The sequence below is a fragment of the Echiichthys vipera genome (genome assembly GCF_963691815.1).
Source record: "Echiichthys vipera genome assembly, chromosome: 3".
Classification (NCBI taxonomy): domain Eukaryota; kingdom Metazoa; phylum Chordata; class Actinopteri; order Perciformes; family Trachinidae; genus Echiichthys; species Echiichthys vipera.
In genome coordinates this window covers 30955059-30979083 of record NC_139828.1, presented here as the reverse complement: position 1 = coordinate 30979083, position 24025 = coordinate 30955059, and the positions used below count along the sequence as shown (strand labels likewise).

The following is a 24025-nucleotide window of genomic DNA, read 5'->3' as shown; positions in this document are numbered from 1 at the left end:
ATGCAACAGTTGTGTCTGTGATCCATCAACAAACATCATGTAACGAGGATTTCAGTATGACAGATAAAAAAAGAAAAGGTTTGGATGTTGTTCATATATCTGAATCAAACATCATCTAACGTTTATTTCAGTATGACTGATAAAAAAATTAAAATGTTTGGATGTTTTTCATATTTATGAATCAAACATTACCTTGAATTAGCAGCTGGACCGTAGCTGTCCACTCCTTAGTTTTTCATTACAATGTTAAACATAACGTTACCTATCTGATCTGTCCTTATAGTTTTTTTTGAGGAAACGTTTCTTGTTGTCACGGTAAATGCTAAAATAAAAGTACTGCCTCCCTTGGTCTGAAGACCGCGGTAGCATCGTTTGCATAGTGGCTTCAGTGGATTGATGATAACGCCACAGTCATCTGCCCCTGTAGTTCACTTCCACATGGGGTTTTTTATGCCATGTGAGTTCCACTTCTTTGTGACCTCCTACTTCTGGATGCATGTCTGACTGGATCACTCTTTATACTGCCCCCATTAGTTTCGGAAGAGTCACAGCACAGAAACTTCCGGCACCTCTAAAATGGTGCAGCCCTGTTCCTCATTAAAACCACCACTCCCCTGACTTCAAACAGAAATACAACTCATAATAATCTCTCATGATGGCAGAGTTGGACGCACAAATAGACCAGCCGGGCAGTGCATGAAAGAGGAGGAATCTTTCTAGTGAAGTTGGGTAGGAAGAGTACAGGACAGGTTTGTAAAGAGAATACGCATGAATACAGTACAGCGGGTGGAAGTGATGTGTGTGTTTAGTTTCGGGGGTGGGGGTGCTACGGATCTAAACCCCATAGAGAATCTCTGGAAAATCCTTGGCGACAAAGCAATGTCTAAGAAACCCACTACAGTTACTGAACTGTGGAAGAGACTGAATTGAATCCTATAGCCCGAAGAAAACATTGTTGAGATCTTCTCTTCTGACACAGTGGTTACTGTTCTCTATTTTACTCACTGTTTTTTTCACAAGATAAAGGTTTAACCAAGTGCCTAGGTTATTTAAAAAAAAGAACATGCTAGAACAGCAGTGGTATAGCCACAGGTGATATTCTATTAAATTATGAACCATAAAAATAACAATATTTCAGAATAAATCAAGTATTTATGAGCTTTTCTCTAATCTTGATCTCTCTGCAATTGGACACCAATTAAATTAGTCTTCTTGTATTTCTTGAAGTGCATGTTTATTGACTGATACATGAACTCATATCTTAGGTTCTAGCTTTCCTCTGTTTTCATCATGTTTCTTTAATTACCTAAAGTTTTCTTGGAGTACACGCTAAATGTTGCATGATCAAACATTCATGCACACACACACACACACACACACACACACACACACACACACACACACACACACACACACACACACACACACACACACACACACACACACACATACATACAATTATCAAACATATCCAACCTGTGATCCTCTACCCTCTTTCCTTTTCTCCTACCACCTTCTCCCCCTCCTCCTCCTTCCTATCCTCCTCCCCTCACACACACACACACACTGTCTGTATATCACACATTCCAGTTTGATCTATATCTCCTGTCTTTTTCCTCCCTTTCTTACCATTATGGTTTTCCTGCTGCTGATGTTGTAAACATCTTGTTGTTTCATACCTCCCTGCCACTCATATACCTCTTTGCAAGGGATGTGTGTGTGTCACTGTGAGATATGTCTAGGCCAAAGCATGTATGGGCACGTATCTCTGTGTACATGTGTGTAATAGCGTCATATCTCCCTTGTCTTTGTCTTGGTGTCTAAGTTCATCAAGCTGTGTGTGTGTGTGTGTGTACGTGTGTGTGTGTGTGTATGTGTGTGAGTGTGTGTGTGTGTGTGTGTGTGTGAGGTGAGCTCATCCAGGTGGAACACTGACTCCTAAGCAGTGTGAAAAAAAACAGACAAAAAAACACATACTGGGGATGACAAGCCTTCATGTTCTACATCACACACACACACACACACACACACACACACACACACACACACACACACACACACACACACACACACACACACACACACACACACACACACACACACACTCTCTCACACTCACACACACACACACACACACACAAACACACACACACACACACACAAACACCACACACACTTTCCTACTGAAAATAAGGCCTGTTTGGTTCTTTAAGGCGAGAAATTAATTTGGAATTATTCCAGTTCTCTTGCTTCCTTGTCTCAGCAGATGTTTTTTCCACTAACCTCAGTTTATATATGTTTCACTACCGTTGTGCAATTTTCTCCCTCTACATACTTTTAAAATATTTAAACAGATCCATTCCTTGATAGTCATTGCAGAACAGTTTGCTTCCATGTATAAAGGGTGACTGGTGACTGTAACTTTGGTGTTATATGTTTAGTCTGGAAGGTGTGGTTCATGTGAGGTGGGTAGACACAGGTGTGTGTGGTTGTTGTGGATTTGTGGTTGTGTGCTATCTGATGGATGAACACAATCTAGGGTCACCCATTCATTTCCTACGGGAACACCACAGGTGTCACAAAGTGTGTTCAAATGCCTAGTGTGGAGGATATCATAAGGCCTTGAGACAATCAAATGTAAAAAACAATACTGCCTGCAGCCTTATTTCTCAGAATCTTAGCAATTTGAAAAATCTAATTGTAGCCTACATAAGTAATACTTCAAAACTGGTATTTTGCCTGTTTGAAATTTTAATGCGATACAATATGTTAGTGTAGGGAACATTTTAAGAGGCCTTTTTATCCTGCAATTCCACAACAAGCACTAATGATGTCCAAATGAAGCACCATGAAGCATTAGTTGTATTTGTTGAGTCCACTAGATAGAGCTCTTGGTTTAAAGAAAAAGGCCCAATGAATGGTGAACAGAGAGCTCCATCTAGTGAACTCAGAAAATAAAGAAAATGGTTCATAAAGCTTCATTTGGACATTTGGGCCTGGTTGTGTAACACTTTGGTGCGAACGGTGAGATAGAAAAAGAGCTTGATTGTCTGCTTCATTGCATAAAGGACACACTACTTCTTACATTAGCAATGAGTCACAATATCAACTTTTATTCTGAGTGCCTGTAGTTTATTCCTGAAGTATTATTGCTGCTGGCAGTATATATCCAAGTCTATGGCTCTCTCCCAAAATCGCCACTCACTAGCATGGATTTTCACATTGACAGCTCTGTGGGGTACTCCACATTAAGAGTATGATATAAAATTAAACTGTAGGACAAACCCCTCCATAATCAGGAAACATCTGCCACCAAGCATACTGACGGATTGAACTGAGAATACCTTAGAGTACCTCTCTGTGAATGCTAATTGATGTTTTGTTTCTGTTTTGCAGGGGACAGACTTTGGACTGGACCGAACTATTCCAAGAAAAAACACTGATGCACCACCACTCCTGCATCTGCTGCTGTACATGGCAGTCACCTCAAAATGATGGAAACCCTCATCATTGACTGGCTTGTCTACCTTCTGAGAAGTAGAGTTTAAAGATGATATCTTTGCTATGTTCTTCATCCTTACAGTGGTTGTTGGCAGGATCTTGTTGAGTAATGCTGTCCATACTGTAAGGAATATCTCAAAGATTTCCCTTTACCAAGCTGTAGGAAACTGATGAATGCTACATCTCCAGCAGATGGTTTGCCGCACCTGGATTTGAAAAAGTTTCATTAGCAACCACAACCTCCTCTGCTCCGCAGTTCCCCACTCACTAATGCCTGTGTGTGAATGTGATTTTAGTGTGATTGTGTGTTTGTGTTTGCATCTGCATGGCGTAAGTGAGAGATAGAAAATAAGGAATTTCTACTGGAAAAGGACAAGAAAGGACAAATCAAACAAGTTGACAACAAGGAGTAGCAGCTATGTCCCAGTGGAGGCACCACTCAAGGATCGGGTGTCAGCTACTTCAGACTGCCAAGAGTGGGAGCAGGATGATGGGCTACGTAAGGCTTGACTGTTCTTTGAGCAGCAGCCGGTGGGTGTCTTCTCTTATATGGCTCGGGCTGCTGCTGCTGCTGCTGCAGGCATGTCCGGCTGCCGTGTTGGCTCAGAAACTTGACGAGAATGACCCGGTGGTCACCACCGTGTACGGCAGGCTGCGTGGCATCAAGAAGGAGCTCAACAACGAGATCCTGGGTCCCGTCGTGCAGTTCCTGGGCGTCCCATATGCCTCTCCGCCCACTAGTGAACGCCGCTTCCAGCCACCTGAGCCACCAGCGTCGTGGCCGGAGATACGCAATGCCACGCACTTTGCCCCGGTGTGCCCTCAGAGCATCGTGGAGGGTCGGCTGCCAGACGTGATGCTGCCAGTATGGTTCACCAACAGCATTGACATAGTGTCTACATACGTCCAGGACCAGAGCGAGGACTGCCTCTATATTAACATATACGTCCCCACTGAGGATGGTGAGTAAGCCCGCGGGCCCAGGGCAGGATGATTGTGGGGATAGCGGGAGGAGGGGCAGAGGGTATTGAACCCACAACATTCTGATAGAGAGGGTGTGTTGTTTCTGTCTTTGTCCCTGTCTGTCTGTCGTTAGAGGGAAAGCATGACCTTGTGCATGTTCAATGTGCATGACACTGCTTATAATACATGAGTGTGTGTGAGTGGTTTTGTGATGAGAGAACAGCCAATTAGTCCTCTTTTCATTCCACTCCATAGCCCCTCAATCTTCTTCCTTCCATTTACCGTCCTTTCGAACCTTTCTTTTCCCTCGACCTTCCTGTAGCTCCTCTTACTCTTCCTCTCATCCTCCACTTGCCCTTCTCTGCGGACTCCCTCCTCTCCCGCCTGTCTGTAGCTCATCATAGCCTATTGTGCTCCGCCACAATGGCTACAGTTCATTAAACAAGACAGTCGTTGTCATGATTATCACCAATTGATTTGGCTGACTGGCTGAACGACTGTCTGGCCAACTGATAGTCTGAATACTGTGCTGATTAAGCTGGTGTTTTTCATTCTTTCCCCGTCTTTATTTATCCCTCTCCCTCCTCTTTTCTTTTCAGTCCCAGCTGTGTGCGTGTGAGTGTGTATCAGTGTGTGTGCATGCCAGCTCCTGTGTGTGTTGCGGGTCCAGGGGCTCCATGTTATTCTTTAGTTTTTTATTCATTTTACAGTCAAAAGAATATCCAAGGAATGTGCCAGGAAACCGGGCAAGAAAATATGTAGACAAGGAGGTATGTATGATCTGAACGCAACTTATACAATGCAACAGAAAGAAGAAATTAGAAAGGAAAAGAAAGAAGAACTATGTGGTGCAGCAAAGAGCAATTTTGAGATCAAGGTCTACAGATTATTCAGGTCTCGACTCAGGGCATCTGCAGGTTTTCAGAACGCTTAATTCAAGAGACAGGACCTTTTTGTAAATGCTACCTGGAAGTAAATTTAAAGCCAATTTTCAAAACCAATTAAGAAAACCAAGAACCAGTCTTCCTCTGACTGATCGAAGCCATATATATACATTATATACACGTAGATACCTCATTGCTCCTGCTGTTCATTGGAGCGATAAGTCAATGCAGCCACCATCTTGGAGCGGGGGAGCTGTGCTTTTTCAACATATTTTTAACCAGTTTGGTTTGTCGCTAATGCCAGACATGTATTTATGATACCAGATACTTTCCAAAATACCTTATCTTGTGTGGATACTAACCTTAAACAGCTTTAAGCCTTAATATTATATATACGAGTGCCTTTTATAAAAATTCATCCCCAGAACAGTTGTCATAAACAGGGGAATTAACTATAGAGACCAAAACCATTTTTTTGTAGCAGGCTGTTAACATGTTTACCTTTGCTGTGAAGTTGGGCATTTTAACATGGGGCTTTATGGGGATTTAAATCTCAAACGGCTGTTCAAGAAACTGCAGTTCAACCCTGAGGTTGCTGCTTGAATAACATTGAGTGACAAACATAATTTCAGCATCTTAATAATACATTATTAATTCTGAATACCTAACATAACTAGCTTAATTTATAGTGATGTGCATATCTCCCTTGTAAGATGATCCCATAAGGATCTAGTACCCTAAAGTCCAGGTCTCGGTCCGGGAGGACAGTGTGAGTACGCTCTAAGTGGCACTGCTGCTTACTTTCAAATAGTTGTCTTTCATTAAAGACCAGGGAATCCCAGGATTTTTTGTTAGAAAAGAAAAAAGTATAACTTCAGCATTAGATGTCATTGTGTTTATTACTTTTCCAATTGACACATGTAGACAATAAACACTTAGACTACTGTATGAACAGACATTTTAATTGTAAGGTCATAGGTCCTGAGCAACAAAATGGGCTATTGATGCTGTGATGGCCTTAAACATTATACGCTCATCTTTAATCTTAAACCCCAGTTTCCGATTTGTAGCGGTGAATTGTCAGGACAGTCACTTAACTTTACGTTTGCTTTAAAGAAAGCCTTGGATCTACCACTTGTGATATCAAATTCAATGTGTGTGTAACATAGACTGTTTTTACTGGATTTAGCATACCCATCTGGGTCTGTTCTCTCAACTTGATCCAATCATACTTGCCAATGGAGGTTGCCATCTTGTCAAACTTTGACTCCGCCTCATTTTGACTCCGCCTCATTTTGACTCCGCCTCAAGTGTTTCATTTGCTGACCCACTACTGCTGTAAAAAAAAAATTCCCAGTCTGGGATCATTAAAGTAATTCTATTCTATTCTATTCTATTTCCTCTTACCAAAAAAGGGCATGTATGTGATATTGGGGGGAGGGAGATACGTCCATCTGGCTGACGAGGAGAAGTGTGGGCCAGAGGCTAGCTGTCACTGGAGAGGCCATGCCCCTAAATATTCATAAACTTTAACCTCCAATAAATAAAAAAACTAGCCTGGTACAAAAAAAATTCACCCCCCTCGGTGTTGTCTTTGAGATATGACCTAAACATACAGACTAGAATGATTTTTTTGCCAGGTCTTAAACAGGTTTAATTATGCTGTGAAAACGGCCTGTTTAACATGGGAGTCAATGAGAAATTGCCCTAGTAGGCACTCAGGGAACTGTAGTTTTTGGCACTTCCTTATTGTATTCACCAGGAAGTTGCTGTGGTGGGGGCTTGGTTTGTAACAGTAGAATATTGATAAATAACAAAATATGTGAAATGTTATTCCATGTTGATTAGTTTTGGCATGTCTTTCATTAGAACTCTTTACACACAGTCTGTGGTCAGAACTGGTCTGAACCCTGTACCAAGATGGCGGATGTGAGACACATCTCACAAGCATATATATATATATATATATATATATATATATATATATATATATTCATAGACCATTATATATGCTGTAAATATTGGCAATAACATGTTTGCTACTAAAACCCTGAATCGGCCTTCTCATTTGTAGACCTTGTGATGACCTGGCAATGGCGAGGTAGTGTTGCACCACACTCCCCACTCTATTGGTGTGTGCTATCTTTGGTCCGCAAGTTTGGCGATCTGATTGGCTGCCAGATCAGGGGTCAGAAGGTGTGTAGTAATGACGGTTGATGTGCGAGGAGATAGCAGCAATATTGGATCAGGCACTCTGTCACATACACACACACTCACAGTGATGTAGTCTTGTGCAGTGTAAAACAAGATGAGCTCAGGCTGGACCTTGACTGTGTAATCTCCATTAAAAGGAAGAAGAGCTATGTTCAGGTTGGCTCGAGCTACTGTATCAAGCACTGTTTCATCAAGATAATGCCCTCCTCCCCTCTGTCTTTCTCTCCCTGTCCCTCAGCGTCTGCCTCCCTGGATGTGTGCATGTTAATGTTATGTTAGTGTGTATTTGTTTATGTGTGTATGTGTGTGTGTGTGTGTGTGTGTGAGAGAGAGAGAAGAGAGAGAGAGAGAGAGAGAGAGAGAGAGAGAGAGAGACAGTTGCTGACAGTGTCTGGGTGTTAATGTCACTTTCTTGGCAGCCGCCTGCATTATCACTGTGTACATTCCTCCTCTTCTTCCAACACAGATACATTTGCACGATAACTTCTCCTCTCTTTTTTGCTTTGCTCCTCTCCTCTTTTCTTCGGTCCTCTCCTCATCCTTTCTCTCCTCTTCTCCTCTACCTCCTCTCATCTGTTATCTCCTCTCTTTTTCTTCTGTCTTCCAGTATATCTTTTTCCCTCTCTTCTTTCCTCTTTTGTCCTTTCCCTCCTTTCCTCTATTTTATTCTCCTCTTCTTTCTCTCCTCTCTTCTTCTCATCAGTTCCTCTCCGTCCTCTCCCCATCTTTTCTCTCCTCTCCTTTTCTCCTTCCCCCTCATATTTTATTTCTGTTCTCATCTCTTTTTCTCCTTGTTTCCCTCCTATGCTCTCTTTTTATATTCTTCTTTCCCTCCTCTTTGCTCTTTTTTCTGCTTGTAACCCTCCTCTCCTCCTCTCCTTTTCTCCTCTAATCTCATTTCCCTCCTTGTTTCCCTCCTCTCCTCTCTTTTTATATTCTCCTTCCCCCTCTCCTCTCTTTTTTCTCCTTGTTTTCCCTTCTCTTTTCTCTTTTTATTTTCTCCTTTCCCTCCTCTAGTCTCTCAAGGGCATTATCTCCTTGTTTTCCTTCTCGCCTCTCTTTTCATGTTCTCTTTTCCCTCCTCTTCTCTCTCTTTCCCTCTCCTCTAACGTGTTGCACACACACATACAGAGGAGAAATGCATTTAAACTTGGAGATTATAGAAACTTACATATTCGTCACACAGCAAGGAGAATCATCACTATAAAACCAAAACCCAGACAATATGTTGCAGATTTTTTTTTCATTTTATAGAAAAAGAGGTTAAGAAAACAATGTATCTTGCACAAAAAATAGAAAAGAAAAATGGCGAAGCTGTGGCCTTGATACAGTAGAATCTGCTTTGCTTGGTTTACTCACCACTGACTATGCCAAATGTCAAGGAAACACTCAACTTTATATACAGCTCACTTCATTAGGCATTGTACAGTCAGTCGGCTCTTCCATACAGTAGCCCATAGGTCATTAAAGTGTACATAAATTAGCTTAACATTAATGTATGTAGGTCACTTTGAATATTGTAGTATAGTATGTAATGTGAATACAAATTTCTGTATGTACCTCTGATAGAAGTGTGAAATATCAGTTTTTTAAACTACTGTGTCACAGAAGAGTCATCCTCACTCAGTGGTGCACAAAATAGAAGGTTAAAGTTGTACTCCGTAAGATTTTTATCTAGTTTATTGTTACTATTGTTAATACTACAAGTTACTATCTATCCAATTATATGACCCATTAATGAAAGCACTTCTACTTGCCTTTTTCCAATCTGTGTGTCTGCGGCGAAATTCCCTCTCTAGATCCATAAGCCGCCATGTTGGTGACACTGCTGACAGCAGTTGGTCTGTCAGACCAGATCGTTACTAACAGTCAGTGGTGGACCCTCAAGGCCAGCAAGGCCTTCTCTGCTGGCCTAAACATAATCAGGAATATATTTTTTTGATATATATATATATATATTTTTATATATTCTTTCCACAAATATGTATTAAATTGTTCCCCATAGTCTATACTCTTCATTTCGTAGCTTTCCTAAGTTGGTTGCTCTGCTTCCAGCCCCAGGCCGAGGTCTGGGGGGGCTGGCGTTTAAGTTAGAGTTTTTATCCAATCATTATTCAGCTATCATGTGTTGCCAGGGTCCCAAATTTGCCTTTACGCCTTCAGAAGCAAGAGTGCAGGCGCATGGTAGCTTAAAGTCAATGATAAAGGACCTGTGGCATTAACCAATCAGCGTCAAGTTGGGTTCACTCTGCGCCTGCTAGCAGGCCTACAGCGTCATCGCATGGTGTCTTTTGATTGGATACGCGCTAGGGAGAGGCAGAGCTATGCAGAGCTATGCAAAGCAGACCTGAGCAAAAATGTCAATGTGATAAAGGGGAAATAAGGACATTTCTAATTTGTGTAGCGCGACAATTTGTTTTACTTTATTTAACCCACCTTGGCTGAAGGAGGCGAAGATAACGATTTGATCGCAGATTTAATTACAACGCCATTCTCTAGAAAAACTTTTCAAGATAAGCTAGACACTGTAAAGAGAGGCGTCCGACCCAGACGCTAGCAAGCCTGACTCAGCATTATTCAAACACACTTGATCTGAGTGAGTACCAAGCATTTTATGTTTTATTAGATTTGTATGCCTTGCCCATTTTATTTAGTAATGTTAAATATGTATGACTAACCTCAATTGGCAAATATTCTGTAAATTGTTTATTTTTTAATGAATAGTGTCTGTGTGCGTCAAACGTGTTTCTATGACTGCTGGTTTGTGTGTGATGATGCGCTGTTTGGTGAACAGACTTGTTAAAGCTCATGGCTATAGTGTTGGTGGACTTCATACAACTTTGTATTATAACTTAAAACATTTTATTTATTTCTGAAATGATGCCTTTGTGTGATATATAATGGGGCGTGAGCCCGTGGTAGTATAAATGGAGCAAATGAACGTGACAGTTTAGCTTATAGTTGAGTTATTTTTGTATTTGAGTTGGGGACTTTTGCCGCTTTCTTTTTTTTTGTTAAGTTAATATTATTGTTAAAAAATTGATTAACGAATGTTTCTGTGACGCTGCTTCGGCTGCGACTTGATCGATTGGTTGATTGAATTGATTTGACGGTGCGCTCTGCGCTGTTTTGTGAACAAATGTGTTAAAGCTCATACTGTTGGTGGAGTGAATCAAACTCAGTAGAGTAATATAACTCTGTTGTACTTGACTATATGTTAAGGTGATGCAACGCCCAGTTGTACTGCATTTTGGTCTAAATGCATAATGTGTAGAGCCATGGCATCATAATTATGGTTTTAAGAGGTGGATTAAGTCTGGTAGGGCATCGCTGCAGGCGCAGGTCCGAAATGCACGGCCCGCCACTGCTAACAGTTATGATGATTTCACTTGTAATCGGAAATCGGGCCCTCAACTTCTGAGTCAGACTTGCAAAAAGGACAGAAGTATAACAGGAACATGTGCGAGTGCGTGTGTGTGTGTGCGTGTGTTTGTGTGTGTGTGTGTGTGTCTGTGTATGTGTGTGTGTGTCTGTGTGTCTGTGTGTGTGTGTGTGTGTGTGTGTAAATGTGGATTTAAGAGTGTTACATATAGAGAACGGACTGGAAGAATAGAAAAAAAAAGTCAACATACATAGTGACCATGAACGTGACGAGAGGCTCTGAAAGAACAGGCTCACCTGCAGTTACATCTTACTGTCATAGAGGCCGCTAGAAACAACGTATCTCCATTCTTATGGAGTACAACTTAAACACAGTTACAGACATATGACATATTAAAGGAACTGAGAGAGAGAAACACTTGGTGCAAATGCTAATTAAATACAGTATGAGTATATTTGGAGTATGAAAATTATGTGACTGACGATTTTAATCAAAATTCTAACAGTGAAATTTTGGACTTTCCAAGTAATAATTTCTTATTTAATGTCCGTCACTTACGCCATGCAGATGGAAAAACAAACCCACAATCACACTAAAACCACAGTTACACTGGAATAACAAAGTGAGTAATATTGCAACATACACATGCATTTGTTATTTATTTTTTGTCGCATAAAACCTCTTGAACTGCTCATAGGAGTTCATTCTAATGATCTGCTCGTCTTTAGTGAAATCTGCGGCCCTTGATCCAAAGGGTGCGTAAAATGACGTGGAAACAGTGGCTTGACAAGTGAACTCCAAAGTGAGCTTTGTGGTACCATTTAACTCTGATTGAGAGTTTCGTATTTATCGATCCAGGTTATCCAAAGAAACCCCGGGAATGTTCAGTGCGCTTCATAGTGCACCCCTCTGGTGTTACAGGAAAATCAACAACCTATGAAATACAATAATCTAATAGAATTATATACAATAATCTAAATTTGATTATATGATATTCAGAAAAATACCTTTTTTTCAAGTTATTTGCTGTCATGTGCACAACAATTACAAGAAGCAGTGAAAAATGTATGATTTTGGGCTCGCTCCAACAATGCTCATTAAATATGTATTACAAAATGAAATAAAAAGGAAATAAAAGCTAAATTAAAATCTAGGACAAAATAGAGCAGTTGAAGTATAGGGTTTAATATAAGCCTAATAAAATATAAAGAACAGTTGTATTATAAACATACATTTATGCAAACCGTATTTGCAAATTAATAAACTGAAAGTACACACACACACACACACATACGCAGAGCTTTTTGTATAAACAGTAAGTATATATGGTACAATCTGTGATGAGTTTGATGACCGCAAACCTTTGTTCCTTTGTGTTAGTCTAACAATTGGTACACTGTGAATCTTATCTTGGTCGGATGGCTCTCAACCTCTTCTTAAATGTTCCCTTACCTCAGAGATGAGCAAAAAAAGCTGAAAACATTGGTGAATCCCAGGAACCAATGGCTACTAACAACAACAACAACTAATGCTGGATAGAAGTTGTTTGCCTAACTTATTATCGGACTATAGCAGCAACCTTACATTAGTTACTGGAGGCATGTCTTTTATTTTGCTTCCACAGCTTCACACAGGTCCTTCCAGAAATCAAACTCTCTGGGGAATACATGGTCAACAGTTTCCTTTACGGTGGCAGAGCCTTTCTCTGTGGATATTTTGAGTTCAGTCATTACCAGTAGCACAGCAGCACACAGTGTGGTCAGTGGTGCATGGTATGAGTGGACAGATCATGGTGAGTGACCTGGTAATTTCATGGCTAGATGTGTGCAGCCACAGTCACAAAAGGGTTAGATTGGAAAAAATGGATTCTCAGTCACTGTGGAAGGGACTCAGATCAGTCAAAATCAATCAAATCAACTGTGTTCTTTTTTCTTTTTTCAAGTAGCACACTGGGTACCACAACACTACAGCTGTTTAGTGATAAAGAGATTAGCTTAGTACTGGCATCATACAGCAGCACAGAGAGAAACTGAAGATCTTAAAGGTCCATTCTTAAAAAGGCTGAGCAACAATTTAGACAGCACCACAAGAACTAGTGGTGGAACGTAACGGTATTTATTTTGCCCACTTGTAGTATGGTGCTTTCAGAGACTAAATGGTACAATTGTTGCATTTGTTCCTTGGTTCGTCTGTTCACAGCAACTTTCAACAGTAGTCTAAAGTTACAAAAAAATGACATGATAGCAAACAGTTCTCTTATTGGTCAGACATCTTACATGAAGGCCAGATTTCCCTCTTCTTTTGATGGAAAGAAACCCCCCAAAAGTATTTTTTTCCCATTGTTGCTTCAGGTTAACCTCCAATTCATTTTTGCTAGCTTCATGGTCCTCTATCCAGACATGAGTCTTTAGTGAATTGCTGTAAATTTGAAAGCCTCCTGTCATGCATAGTGCAAGTTTTTATCTTCCGTTTTATTACAGGTAGACACCCACTGTGTTGGAGTGTTAACCACAGTTGAGAGTCAGTAGTTTTGGTTGCTCTATTGACTGCATTTGCACTGCAAATGAATTGCTCCAGGCATTGATTGGAAGTGAGCCGAGACTCCCCTTTCTTAGTGATCTCTTTGTTGTGTTTTCCTGCATCTGAGTGCAATTGCTCTGTTCACATATGCCCACATGGACCATGTATGGGAGGACACGCTCCCAGGTTTAGGAACAGCTGCTCAAAACATGCCAGGTGTGAAAACACCCTTATTTAATTGGGAATTTGACCAGAAGAGCACCCTGCACGCTAACCATTTTGGCATAGTTCACAATGAACAAAGACAAAATAGATTAAACTGGGCAACAGGAAGAGAGTCCAAATATGGGCAGCAATGAAGAGGAGCGGGAAAAGGCAGATATGGAGTGATATTGGAGTCAGAGGGACGAAAACAAAGTGAGACCAGAGAGACATAGAGAGCCAAACAAAAGAGCAGCACTGGAAGTGAGTGAGGCAGAGTATAATTGCTATGGAACTCATCTCTATGTCCTCGTAAGGACTACTGTAACATCGTGTGCCATGCGGGTTCAAAGAAGTCTTCCATTGTTAAAAGTATGTTTTTGATGTGCCTGCGAATGAGTGCGGTCATTAAGTTCTCACATGCTGGGATAGTGGTCTCTGTAATGTGATCAGAGCTACCAGAGCTGCAGTTAGTCCTCTCTCCCTGCAGCATGCATTCACAATTCATTTTTAAAATTGAAGTAAACGCAGAGCCCCACTCCTCACTGATGACAGCCAATGAAAGAAAAAAGTAAAAACAAAAAAAATAAATAATAAAGTGAGTGATGCAGCAACATGCTTGAAAGGAGACAAAAAGGCAGTATGTTGTGAGATCAGACACAATATGACACATTAATGAAAATAATTGCTAATCATTTGTCATGACTCAGATGGATTTCCATGTTTTATGTAATGCTACAAAATGAGGAGGTTTGTACTTCAGTAGGAAAAGAGAGACAGGAAGCTACAGCTGGGTGAATTTCTTAACTTTGAATGACATTCTGTTGGTAGTGATGCAAAAAATCTACATTTAAATGTTTACAAATGCTTTTATGTATGAATTTCAGAGGCATGTTGATAAGAACTGCACTTATTAACTATAGCTTTTTTAAATCTAGTATTGATAAAGATGTTCACTAAAATTTATTCTGATCATTTATATTTTTTTAAATGATTTCCCATTTTTGGAGCATTTTTCCTTGTATGTTCTTTACTTTTACTATAACAGTCTCCACTTAAACCGACATCTGACTACAGGCATGTTCATAGTTCAACTCTTTGGGTTGTCAAAAGGCATTATGGGTGACAGAAAAACACAAGCTGATGCAGAAGTGTGAAATGTGAGTGTGAAATAAAGTTCATGTAGCACAAATTAGAAGACTTTGGATAATAACAGCAAATGTATGAGATAATCAAATTAATCACACATGATATCGGGACAGAACAATTTCACCATTTAATATCAGTATACGTTTTGTCTGGAATTAAAGATCAGAAAGGAAACATGGGTCAACAAACTTTGTTACGACTGGCAGTGCTGGATCCAGCAAGACCTGAAGTGGTGGGGTTCTTAAGATGATTAAGATAAACACAGCTGCAGGATTCATGATAATAAGCAAGAAAGAGCAAGCCTCTTAGAGCCCTTATATATGAACACGGGTTTAAAGGGATAAAAGTGACATTCATGGTAATACACTTGTTTTATTTATTTCTAGGAGTTACGAGTTTGACACCACTCCTGTGTCTGTACGGTAAATATACTACAGCTAGGAGACCGTTATTTTGGCCAGCTAGCCTAGCCATGTCTAAAGGTGTGAGAAAAACAGCCTATAACCACCTTTAAAGTTCACTATTTAAAGGTTGAATATGGTGAATGAGCAGAACGCCACTATCAAGTGTCTCAAGATTGTAGTAAAAATAATTCAAGCAGTCTTGTTGCCAGTTTCAGACCAAAGTCTGTTTGAGCCTGTTTGAGCCGTTCCAGCAAAGTAAAGATGAAAGTGATGCTAGCGATCAAGGAGAACCGTAGCCATTTGGGTGTGCTTTTGAATGGTGTTTCTCTCCTTTCTCTCAGTCCATGGAGTGAATGCTTGGCCTATAATGACTGGTTTTTGCCCATCTCCGCTCACTCAGGTGCTGGGACAAATAACGTCCCCTTCACTGAGGCTCTGAAGCAACTCAAACTCCATTTCACCCTTTGCCAGCCTACAGTAGCTAACACTGGCAAACCTTAATGTCCAACGCTATTGGCTGCTACAAACAGAACAGGACAGAAATTCATGGTCAAACCCATCAAAAATGTTTTGAATATTAATTCAGACTAAATATATTTTTTTTTTTATGGAAAAGCAATACTTTCATTCTGTACCCCTCAAAGTGCCCCGTGGCTGTATTCTTTTTCTTTTAAATATAACTTTGAATAAAGATTCTACATATTAAACCTTAAACATATCTATCTCATATTTGTTTAATGTATTTTTGAAAAAAGAGAAGTTTTACTTTTACAGTGCATTACAGCTAGGTGATTTCCTGCCAGGGTGCAGTGAGTGACCTCTGTCACCAACAAACAGTGACCTCTGTCATCAACAAACATTAATATTAATTTAAAGTTTTAAATACACAACCTGAAACAGATCAATTGTGCATCAATCTATAGAAGAGAAAAAACATCTTTTCAGAGAGAAAAGCCTTCACTGTCGTTCTCATCTTCGCCGCAATTGTTGTTTTGAATGAGCGATCACCTCTTGTGTCGTCGTTAATTAATATCTAGATAATTTCAGGTTTGCAGTGCATTTGTGAAAGGGGCTTTAGACTAGAGGGTCAGAGTTGAGGTAAATATGTGAAAACCTCTGCTCTGCTGTGTAAAATAATGACACCATGCCATTTGCTGTGTAGTAGCTGCCTGTACTGCCTATTCCAGCTCCTCGCTGAGTACTGGGTCTAATGTGCTTCATGGAATCAACTGCTCACCCTTCAACGCTGTCAGACCTTGTAAAACAACAGAGAGAGAAAAAATATCTTAAAGGTGTCTCTGTGGTGGGTTGGAAACCCATTTATGTTTACTTTATATTTTGAATTAAGCATTGGGCTTTTAAAAGCCAAACTAGGACATTTAACTGCAAACTAGGCCATTTCCCAGTGCGTGTACAAGCTGTTTAATATCTCAAATAGTTCCGGAAATATTTCAACATGTTGCATTATTCTGAAATTTCTGTTCTTTCTCCTCCAGAGGGGTTTAGAATAGAAGCTCTGTTGTTGATGTGAATTTCGTCAAGATGCAGGCAACTTCACAGCAGGTGAATTTTTCACTGTTTTCCTTCACGACTCCCCTTCTCCCTCACGTCTTTCTTCTTCCCGTGTCTCTTGCTTTCCATCTGATCTACCTCTGCACCGGTTGGCCTTTTCCCTCTCGTCTGTCTCTGTCTTTCTATTCATACTGACCTATTCACCCTCCCACATCTCACTCTCCCTCTGTCCCCTTTTGTTTGCTCCTGTCCTCATCTCTCCTATTCCTCGGGCTTTGTCCCAGTTTTGTAGTCGTTGAAGAAGGATCCTAAGGGAGGGGGCGCACGCACATGCACACAAAGACATACAAACCGAGTGGAGAAAATGGCAGGCAGGAATATGGTCCGTCTTGTGTTTGGGTCTCCCTTGAGGGGCTCTGTCACCTCCACTCACAACTTAACTTCTCCGCACCGGTGTTTCTTCTTATGTTAGAGTGTTGTGATTGGTGTGTGTGTGTGTGTGATTGGTGTGTGTGTGTGTGAGAGTGTGTGTGTGTGTGTGTGTGTATGTCTGTCTGTCTGTCTGTCTAGATGTAAACATGGATTTGTGTGTGTGTGAATATGTTTGGATCAGTTTAAATTCTGGCTACTCTGACAGGGCTTTATCTTTGTAAATGTGTTGGCTGCTGGAAGGTGGTGAACTTGTCATTTTCAGCCCAGCCCCATTGGACTGTGTTGATTCTGAACCAATCTTAGAAACAGAAAGATACAGAGCGTCAAAGAGAGAATACATCCAATATGGGTCAAATCCTCTGCCTTTTTAATCACTTGTTTTGTAGTCTATGGTTGAAGATAGGCCATGGAGGGACAACGGTGCATCTCCCCAACTGTTACAAACTCAACTAATACCAAATGAGATGATGCCTATGCCAAATTTGCCTCTCAGTGCTATCTACGTAAAAATAATACAAACCCCAATTCCAATGAAGTTGGTATGTTGTGTTAAACGTAGATAAAAACATAACACATTTTTTTCAACATATATTCAATCGAATACACTACAAAGCCAAATATTTAATGTTCAAACTGATACATTTTATTGTTGTTTTTTTGTATTTTTTTTTACCTCAATTTGAATTTGATGCCACATTCCAAAAAAAGCTGGGACAGGGGCAAGTTGACTGTGAAAGTTGAGGAATGCTCAGCTGTTTGGAACATTCCACAGGTGAACAGGTTCATTGGAAACAGGTGAGTGTCGTGATTGGGTATAAAAGGAGCATCCCTGAAAGTCTCAGTCCTTCAGATGCAAGGATGGGTCGAGGTTCACCACTTTGGGAACAACTGTGTGAGCACATAGTCAAAACAGTCCAATGTACAATTCCTAGGAATTGATGGATTTCATCATCTACAGTCCATAATATCATCAAAAGATTAAAAGAACCTGGATAAATATCAACATGAAAACAGCAAGGCCGATAATCACCATCAAATGCCTGTGGCCTTCGATATATCAGCATGTATTAAAAACCTACATCATTCTTATATTACTAAGTGGGCTCAGGAACACTTCAGAAAACCATTGTCAGGTAACACAGTTTGTTTCTACATTTACAAGTGAAAGTTAAAACTCTACCATGCAAAGCGAAAAAAAAACAAAAAACACTGGCTTATTTGGGCCCGAGCTCATCTGAGATGGACTGAGGCAAAGTGGAAAAGTCCACATTTACAATTGTTTTTGGAAACCATGGACGTCGTGTCCTCTGGGCCAAAGAGGAAAAGGACCATCCAGATTGTTATCAACGCAAAGTTCAAAGCCAGCATCTGTGATGGAATGGGCATGCGTTAGTGCCCATGGCATCATGGGTAACTTGCACATCTGTGAAGGCTCCATTGATGCTGAAAGGTACACACAGGTTTTGGAGCAACATATGCTGCCATCCAAGCAACCTCTTTTTCAGGGACATCCCTGCTTATTTCAGCAAGACAATAACAGGACACATTCTGCACGTGTTCCAACAGCATGGCTTAGTAGTAAAAGAGTACAGGTACTAGACGGGCCAGCTGCAGTCCACACCTGTCTCCCATTGAAAAGGTGTGGAGCTTCATGAAGCACAAAATACAACAACGGAGACCCCGGACTGTTGAACAACTGAAGTCGTACATCAAGCAAGAATGGAAAGAATTCCACCTACAAAGCTTCAACAATTAGTGTCCTCAGTTCCCAAAGGCTTACTGAGTGTTATTAAAAGGAAAGGGGGCCCCCGTGACCCCGATAGGAACAAGTGGTTGAAGATGGATGGATGGATGGATATCATCACTGATAAATGTATATAATTTAGGAAACATTCTGTACAACTGATCCCAAATCTGGATGCACCTGACCAGTTCCTAATGGCTGAGTCCAGGGCACTTCAGAGTCTAACAAGACAAGAGACCAAGACAAGTGCAAGACTTCCAATTTTTGTCTCGAGACCTGACTAGAGACCGGACTTCAGTACTTCAGCCCTGGAGCCCAGCATAGAATTACCAATTTGAATAATACAACACAGCATACCAAAGATCCCTCAGAGTTATAAGAATATTGTCTGAATTGAACAAGGCACTGGTTTAAAACATTCATTAACTGTTGAATAGGTCCAGTGCTTCTTGAATAGTCTGTTTGTTGCCTGGTCAGGGAAATGTCAAAAGAAAGTGGAGAGTATGACCTTGTCTGGTTGTCTAAACTGTTTTCCAACTTTGTTGTTTCTCCAAATAGTTACACACACACACACACATACCCCCCCCCCCCCGCACACACACACACACACACACAGCATCCGTCCACCGAAACTCAGACATGCACACACGCTAACACAACTACATGCATGCAACTCTGCTCAAGGTGACAGCATTGATAGCTGCTCATACATATTCATGACACTTGCATTACAATAAATAAATAAGCAGCTTATTTTTTTTCTTTCCTGAAAATTAAATGAAGGACATTTGAACCTTCAGTACACCGCCAATACCAGCCATTGTTGTTCCACAAATTACAGCAACAGCAACTGCACAAATGAGCAGGGATACAAATGTCATAATGTTGGCCCATTTCTAAGATTCATCTCACAAAAAAATCAATCTTTTATTCTCTGCCCCTGCTTTTCTTTGGCGCTCTGTCGCTACAGCCGTAGCAGGGACACATTTGGTCTCATGTATATTTTAGACGCTGCACATTGTGAACAGTGCGGATAGACACGGCGTGGTGAAAAGTAACAGCTTTCCACATAGTTTCCATTTCACTCCTTGTCATCATTTATGGGGACTCTTTCCAAAATGGCCATACAGCTATGTAATGCATGAAGCTATTTACTTCAATGATGATAGAGAGGCAGCTGTACACTAACTGTAAACAATAACGTTAGCCTCAGCACACCAACAGCAGGAGAAGGGAAATGAGAGTTATTGAATGAATTATAACATTGTTTCTCTTGTACCAAATTCTTGTTTTGATCATTAGAATTGTTTGTTGTACTCTGAGTCAGCAATGTACTGCTGTCGCAAAAAAAGGTGCACCTCGAATTTAACAAGAGACACAGAGGGAAGACAGAGAAAGAAAGAAATAAGAGATTAATTAGATATTTTTTTCTAATATAGAAATGAATATAATATTGTATTTTTACAAATAAAATTACATTATTATTTTGCTCTGCCAACACAAATTGTTCTACCACTGGACTTTCCAGGCAATACATGAACATTGTCCTGCATGCCATGGGGCCCAAAAATATTTTTTTCCCATTGACTTACATGGCGAAAGAGAATCTGTAAATCTGAAAAAGTCTTTAAATTCATGGACACAACTCTCACAAAAATGACTAATTTCACTAAATAAGATTAATGCGATCCAATAACATTTTAAAACTTTATAAGAGCTACATGATTAAATAATTGAATCCCCATTCAAGTCGACAGCTTGGAAGTCTTAAGTGCGCCTTCTCTACGGGCCACATAATTTCGGAAGTAGCGCTGAACATCTATTTTTAGACGTGGAACTTTTTTTGGCTTTATGCACCATGAGTTGGGCTCCGCCTCTAATGCAGAATCCAGTTGTATTTATATGCCCATGGTGACTACAGCTACTTGTATTATGTAAATTCAATTGTATGTTTCCAATTTTTTTTGCAACCCATGAAAGAGTCTGTTTACATAAGGGCTGCACCATAAATCATTTTTTAAAATAGTCATTGCATTCAACTTACGAACTGAAAAAGATTGCAACACATCATAAAAGACACTTAGGGATTTTATAGTTGAAAGATGGTATTATAGAAAACTGCACGTTAAAATGTAATCTTTCTGTTTTTTTTAAATGCTGCCTTCAAATGCTATTGCACATCGCATATTTCCCTCATATCGTGCAGCTCTAGTTGACAGCGGCTTGGGTGGCATGTGTAATTCTGTGATTCCGCTTGTTCTTCCTAATGGACAGACTGTGGATGTTTTTATTTTGAGAAGTCTGAGTCTCAAAGCAGTTCAAATACCATGTTGTTAGCCTCACAGTGTTGGCGTTATTTTTGCTTTCCTTTCACGTTAGGTCGGATGATGTCTGCTGATGTGGTACATATGAGCACACCTTAACCGTCCTGTTACCTTCAAATTGTACTAACGATGTTTATCCTTGGGGTTAATTTGACCCCAGCAATTTAAACATCCAGACAATGATCATAATCAAAGTTATTGCTCGAGTTTTGATGTCTGGTACTCTGTGTGTATTTGTTGACTTCCTAAATAGCATTTTAAATTAAACACAGCACCGCAAACACCTTCTTATGCATGTATTTGGGAATGTACAGGAAAAAAAACAAATATCTTACTAATTTACCTAAAACTGGATTGAAGGATATTAGTGTGTGCTTTATAGTAAGTATATTATTAGTCAGTACAATTTTGGGTTATTTATAATATTTGGAATTAACGCAATTTCCATTATTAAGGGGAGTAGCATGTATTTCTGAACATTTTTATTGTAAAATAGATAATAATAATAATAATAATAATGATTATATCGTCCAAATGATCAACATGACCCAAAGGAACACCGATGTGACAAGTTTGTGTTCACGACAATGAAAAAACATAATCATGTCCATTTTAGGTTTTCCCAGTTGTCCCCGTTCAATTAGGAAAAGTCCTTAAATAAAAAGCAAAAACAAATTATGTTAAGCATGTAGTTGGAGATGTTAAACATTGAATTAGGTCAAATTGACCCCAAGGATAACAGGAGGGTTATGGGTTGTACTGAAGGATCCAGGTTTCTTTTTCATATGTAATGTACAGCAGAACAAAGAGTTTCAGAAACAACGGAAACTGTTTGAAAGAAAAATCCCAGTACTGGAAAACTGTCCCTCTCATGTGACAGTAATGCCACGCCTAAAGCAGAATTATGATTTGGGACGCACATTTTGTTGATCATTCCCCACTGTAAGTATTCATTATTTAGTTAGTGTGCATGCTAATGATTTAAAGTTTCAGCTTGGTTGAATCCAAGTAGAGACAAGTGTTACATCATCTCAGAAGCACTGAAGTGCATTTAATACTGAATAAACACAGCTGAAACAGCTACCGATGTTCTGACCCTGACATGGTAACTAGACCAAAGAACTAACTGGTTAGACGCCCTTTATATTTTCCTCAAGATTAACTCCAGGGTTTGCTGCAGCGTGACTTTCTTGATGTGCAATGGTGCAATCCACTGGCTACGTTTAATATAGAATCCTCCACTGTACATATTTACCCATTGCATTATAAAAGCAGATAAACTCATATTGAGATCTTGAGAAATTGGGTTAAGATCTTTCTCCTACATCCAGTAGCTATTATGTTAATTATTTATTAAACAGGAAGCCATCCTCCCATGTTGGTGTGATATTCTGTGCTACATGGGATCCAGCAACCCCCTCCAACAAGCCATAGTGTAGTGCAGGGGACTATGAAATCTGCTGTTAGGGGCTGCCAAGTTCTTCTAATTATGCTGTGATGTTAAATTGGGTATGGAGGAATAGAGCAGGCTGCACGCTGTAACGCTGGCCTCATGCCCAGGTCCAATGTACCCATGGATACATACAGACTGCCACTGCTACCCAGTTCTTTACAGGGCTTGTTGGCACAGTGGAGTCATCCGAACTTTGTTTCACTGTGTGGTGCCAGCAAAATGTCATATCTGACACATATGTTGCAAAGCTAGCATTATTACAGGTTAGCAAAAATAAATCCGTAGAAATGAGTGTGTATTTCTGGCTGCACCATGTCCCTGTTTGTCCAGTGCTATTGCATTCAGTTTAGAGATAGACAGCTACTAGACTGACATATGTGCATGTTTGTGTTCAAATAAACAGTCTGTAGAAGGAAGATCATTTTTATTTTCTGTGCACACTCACATTGCTGGGTGTGCGCATGGAAAGGTAAATGGACAAGGTGATGCTGGGCCAGATGGTGTGTACGTTGGATGCTCCACACAGGAGTCAAGGTTTCACCTTGACTTGATAATGAGACAGGTAGGAGTAGTGGGGTGGTTAGAGCCATACAAAAGACCTAATGCATTGTGAATGCACACTTTCTTCGGTTTACACTGCTGGAGTGTCAACTTAACACGTTTTTGAGGGTCACATTTGGTCTTTTTATCCCTCTGCAACGACAATAGCTGCGACTGGAGGCATTATGTTTTTATCAGTTGTTCGTCCGTTTGTCTCATTCTTGTGATATCTCAGGAACCCCTAGAGGGATCTCTTCAAAGTGGGCACAAACAGATGAATTGATTCGATTTTAGAGGTCAAAGGTCAATGTCACTGTCACCTCACAAAACACACCTTTGGCCACAACTCAAGAATTCCTATGACCACACAACTGCCTAACAGAATAAAATTATGAATACATTTTTTATCCAAAGGTCAAAGGTCAACATCACTGTGACGGCATTATGTTTCAGTTCATTATTCAACACCATAACTCAGGAACACAGGGGGAAACATTTGGTTGGATACTTAACACTTATCTTGAAAATTGTGGTGATTGTATACATTTATTGTGCTGTGGGGTTGAAGAGAAATACATCTTTTATTAAATTCCTTTAAAGTCTTCACTACATATTAGCAGAGGCATGCAACCACAAGGAGGTAATTCTAGTTGTTGACTCAAATGCTTGAAATACTTTTTCCTAAATTATATTTATACTGAAATTGGTTTTAAGTAGCCATATTTCCTCTTTAAATCAATCAGCCAGGCATCCCCGGACTGATAGCAAATGTGTTTAAATCTGGGCCCTCTAAGTTAATTTT

At 40.1% G+C, this 24025-nt stretch overlaps 1 protein-coding gene across 1 annotated transcript in view; it reads left to right on the top strand.

Moving 5' to 3' along the window:
* Positions 1–3919: 3919 nt before the first annotated feature.
* Positions 3920–24025, top strand: part of nlgn1 (neuroligin 1) — a gene marked incomplete at both ends in the record, with an annotated part of 377856 nt that continues 357750 nt past the window's right edge. Inside the window, one exon of the mRNA XM_083911487.1 lies at positions 3920–4463. Within this exon, the coding sequence (XP_083767613.1) occupies positions 3920–4463 (544 nt within the window). The remainder of the gene's footprint in view (positions 4464–24025) is intronic.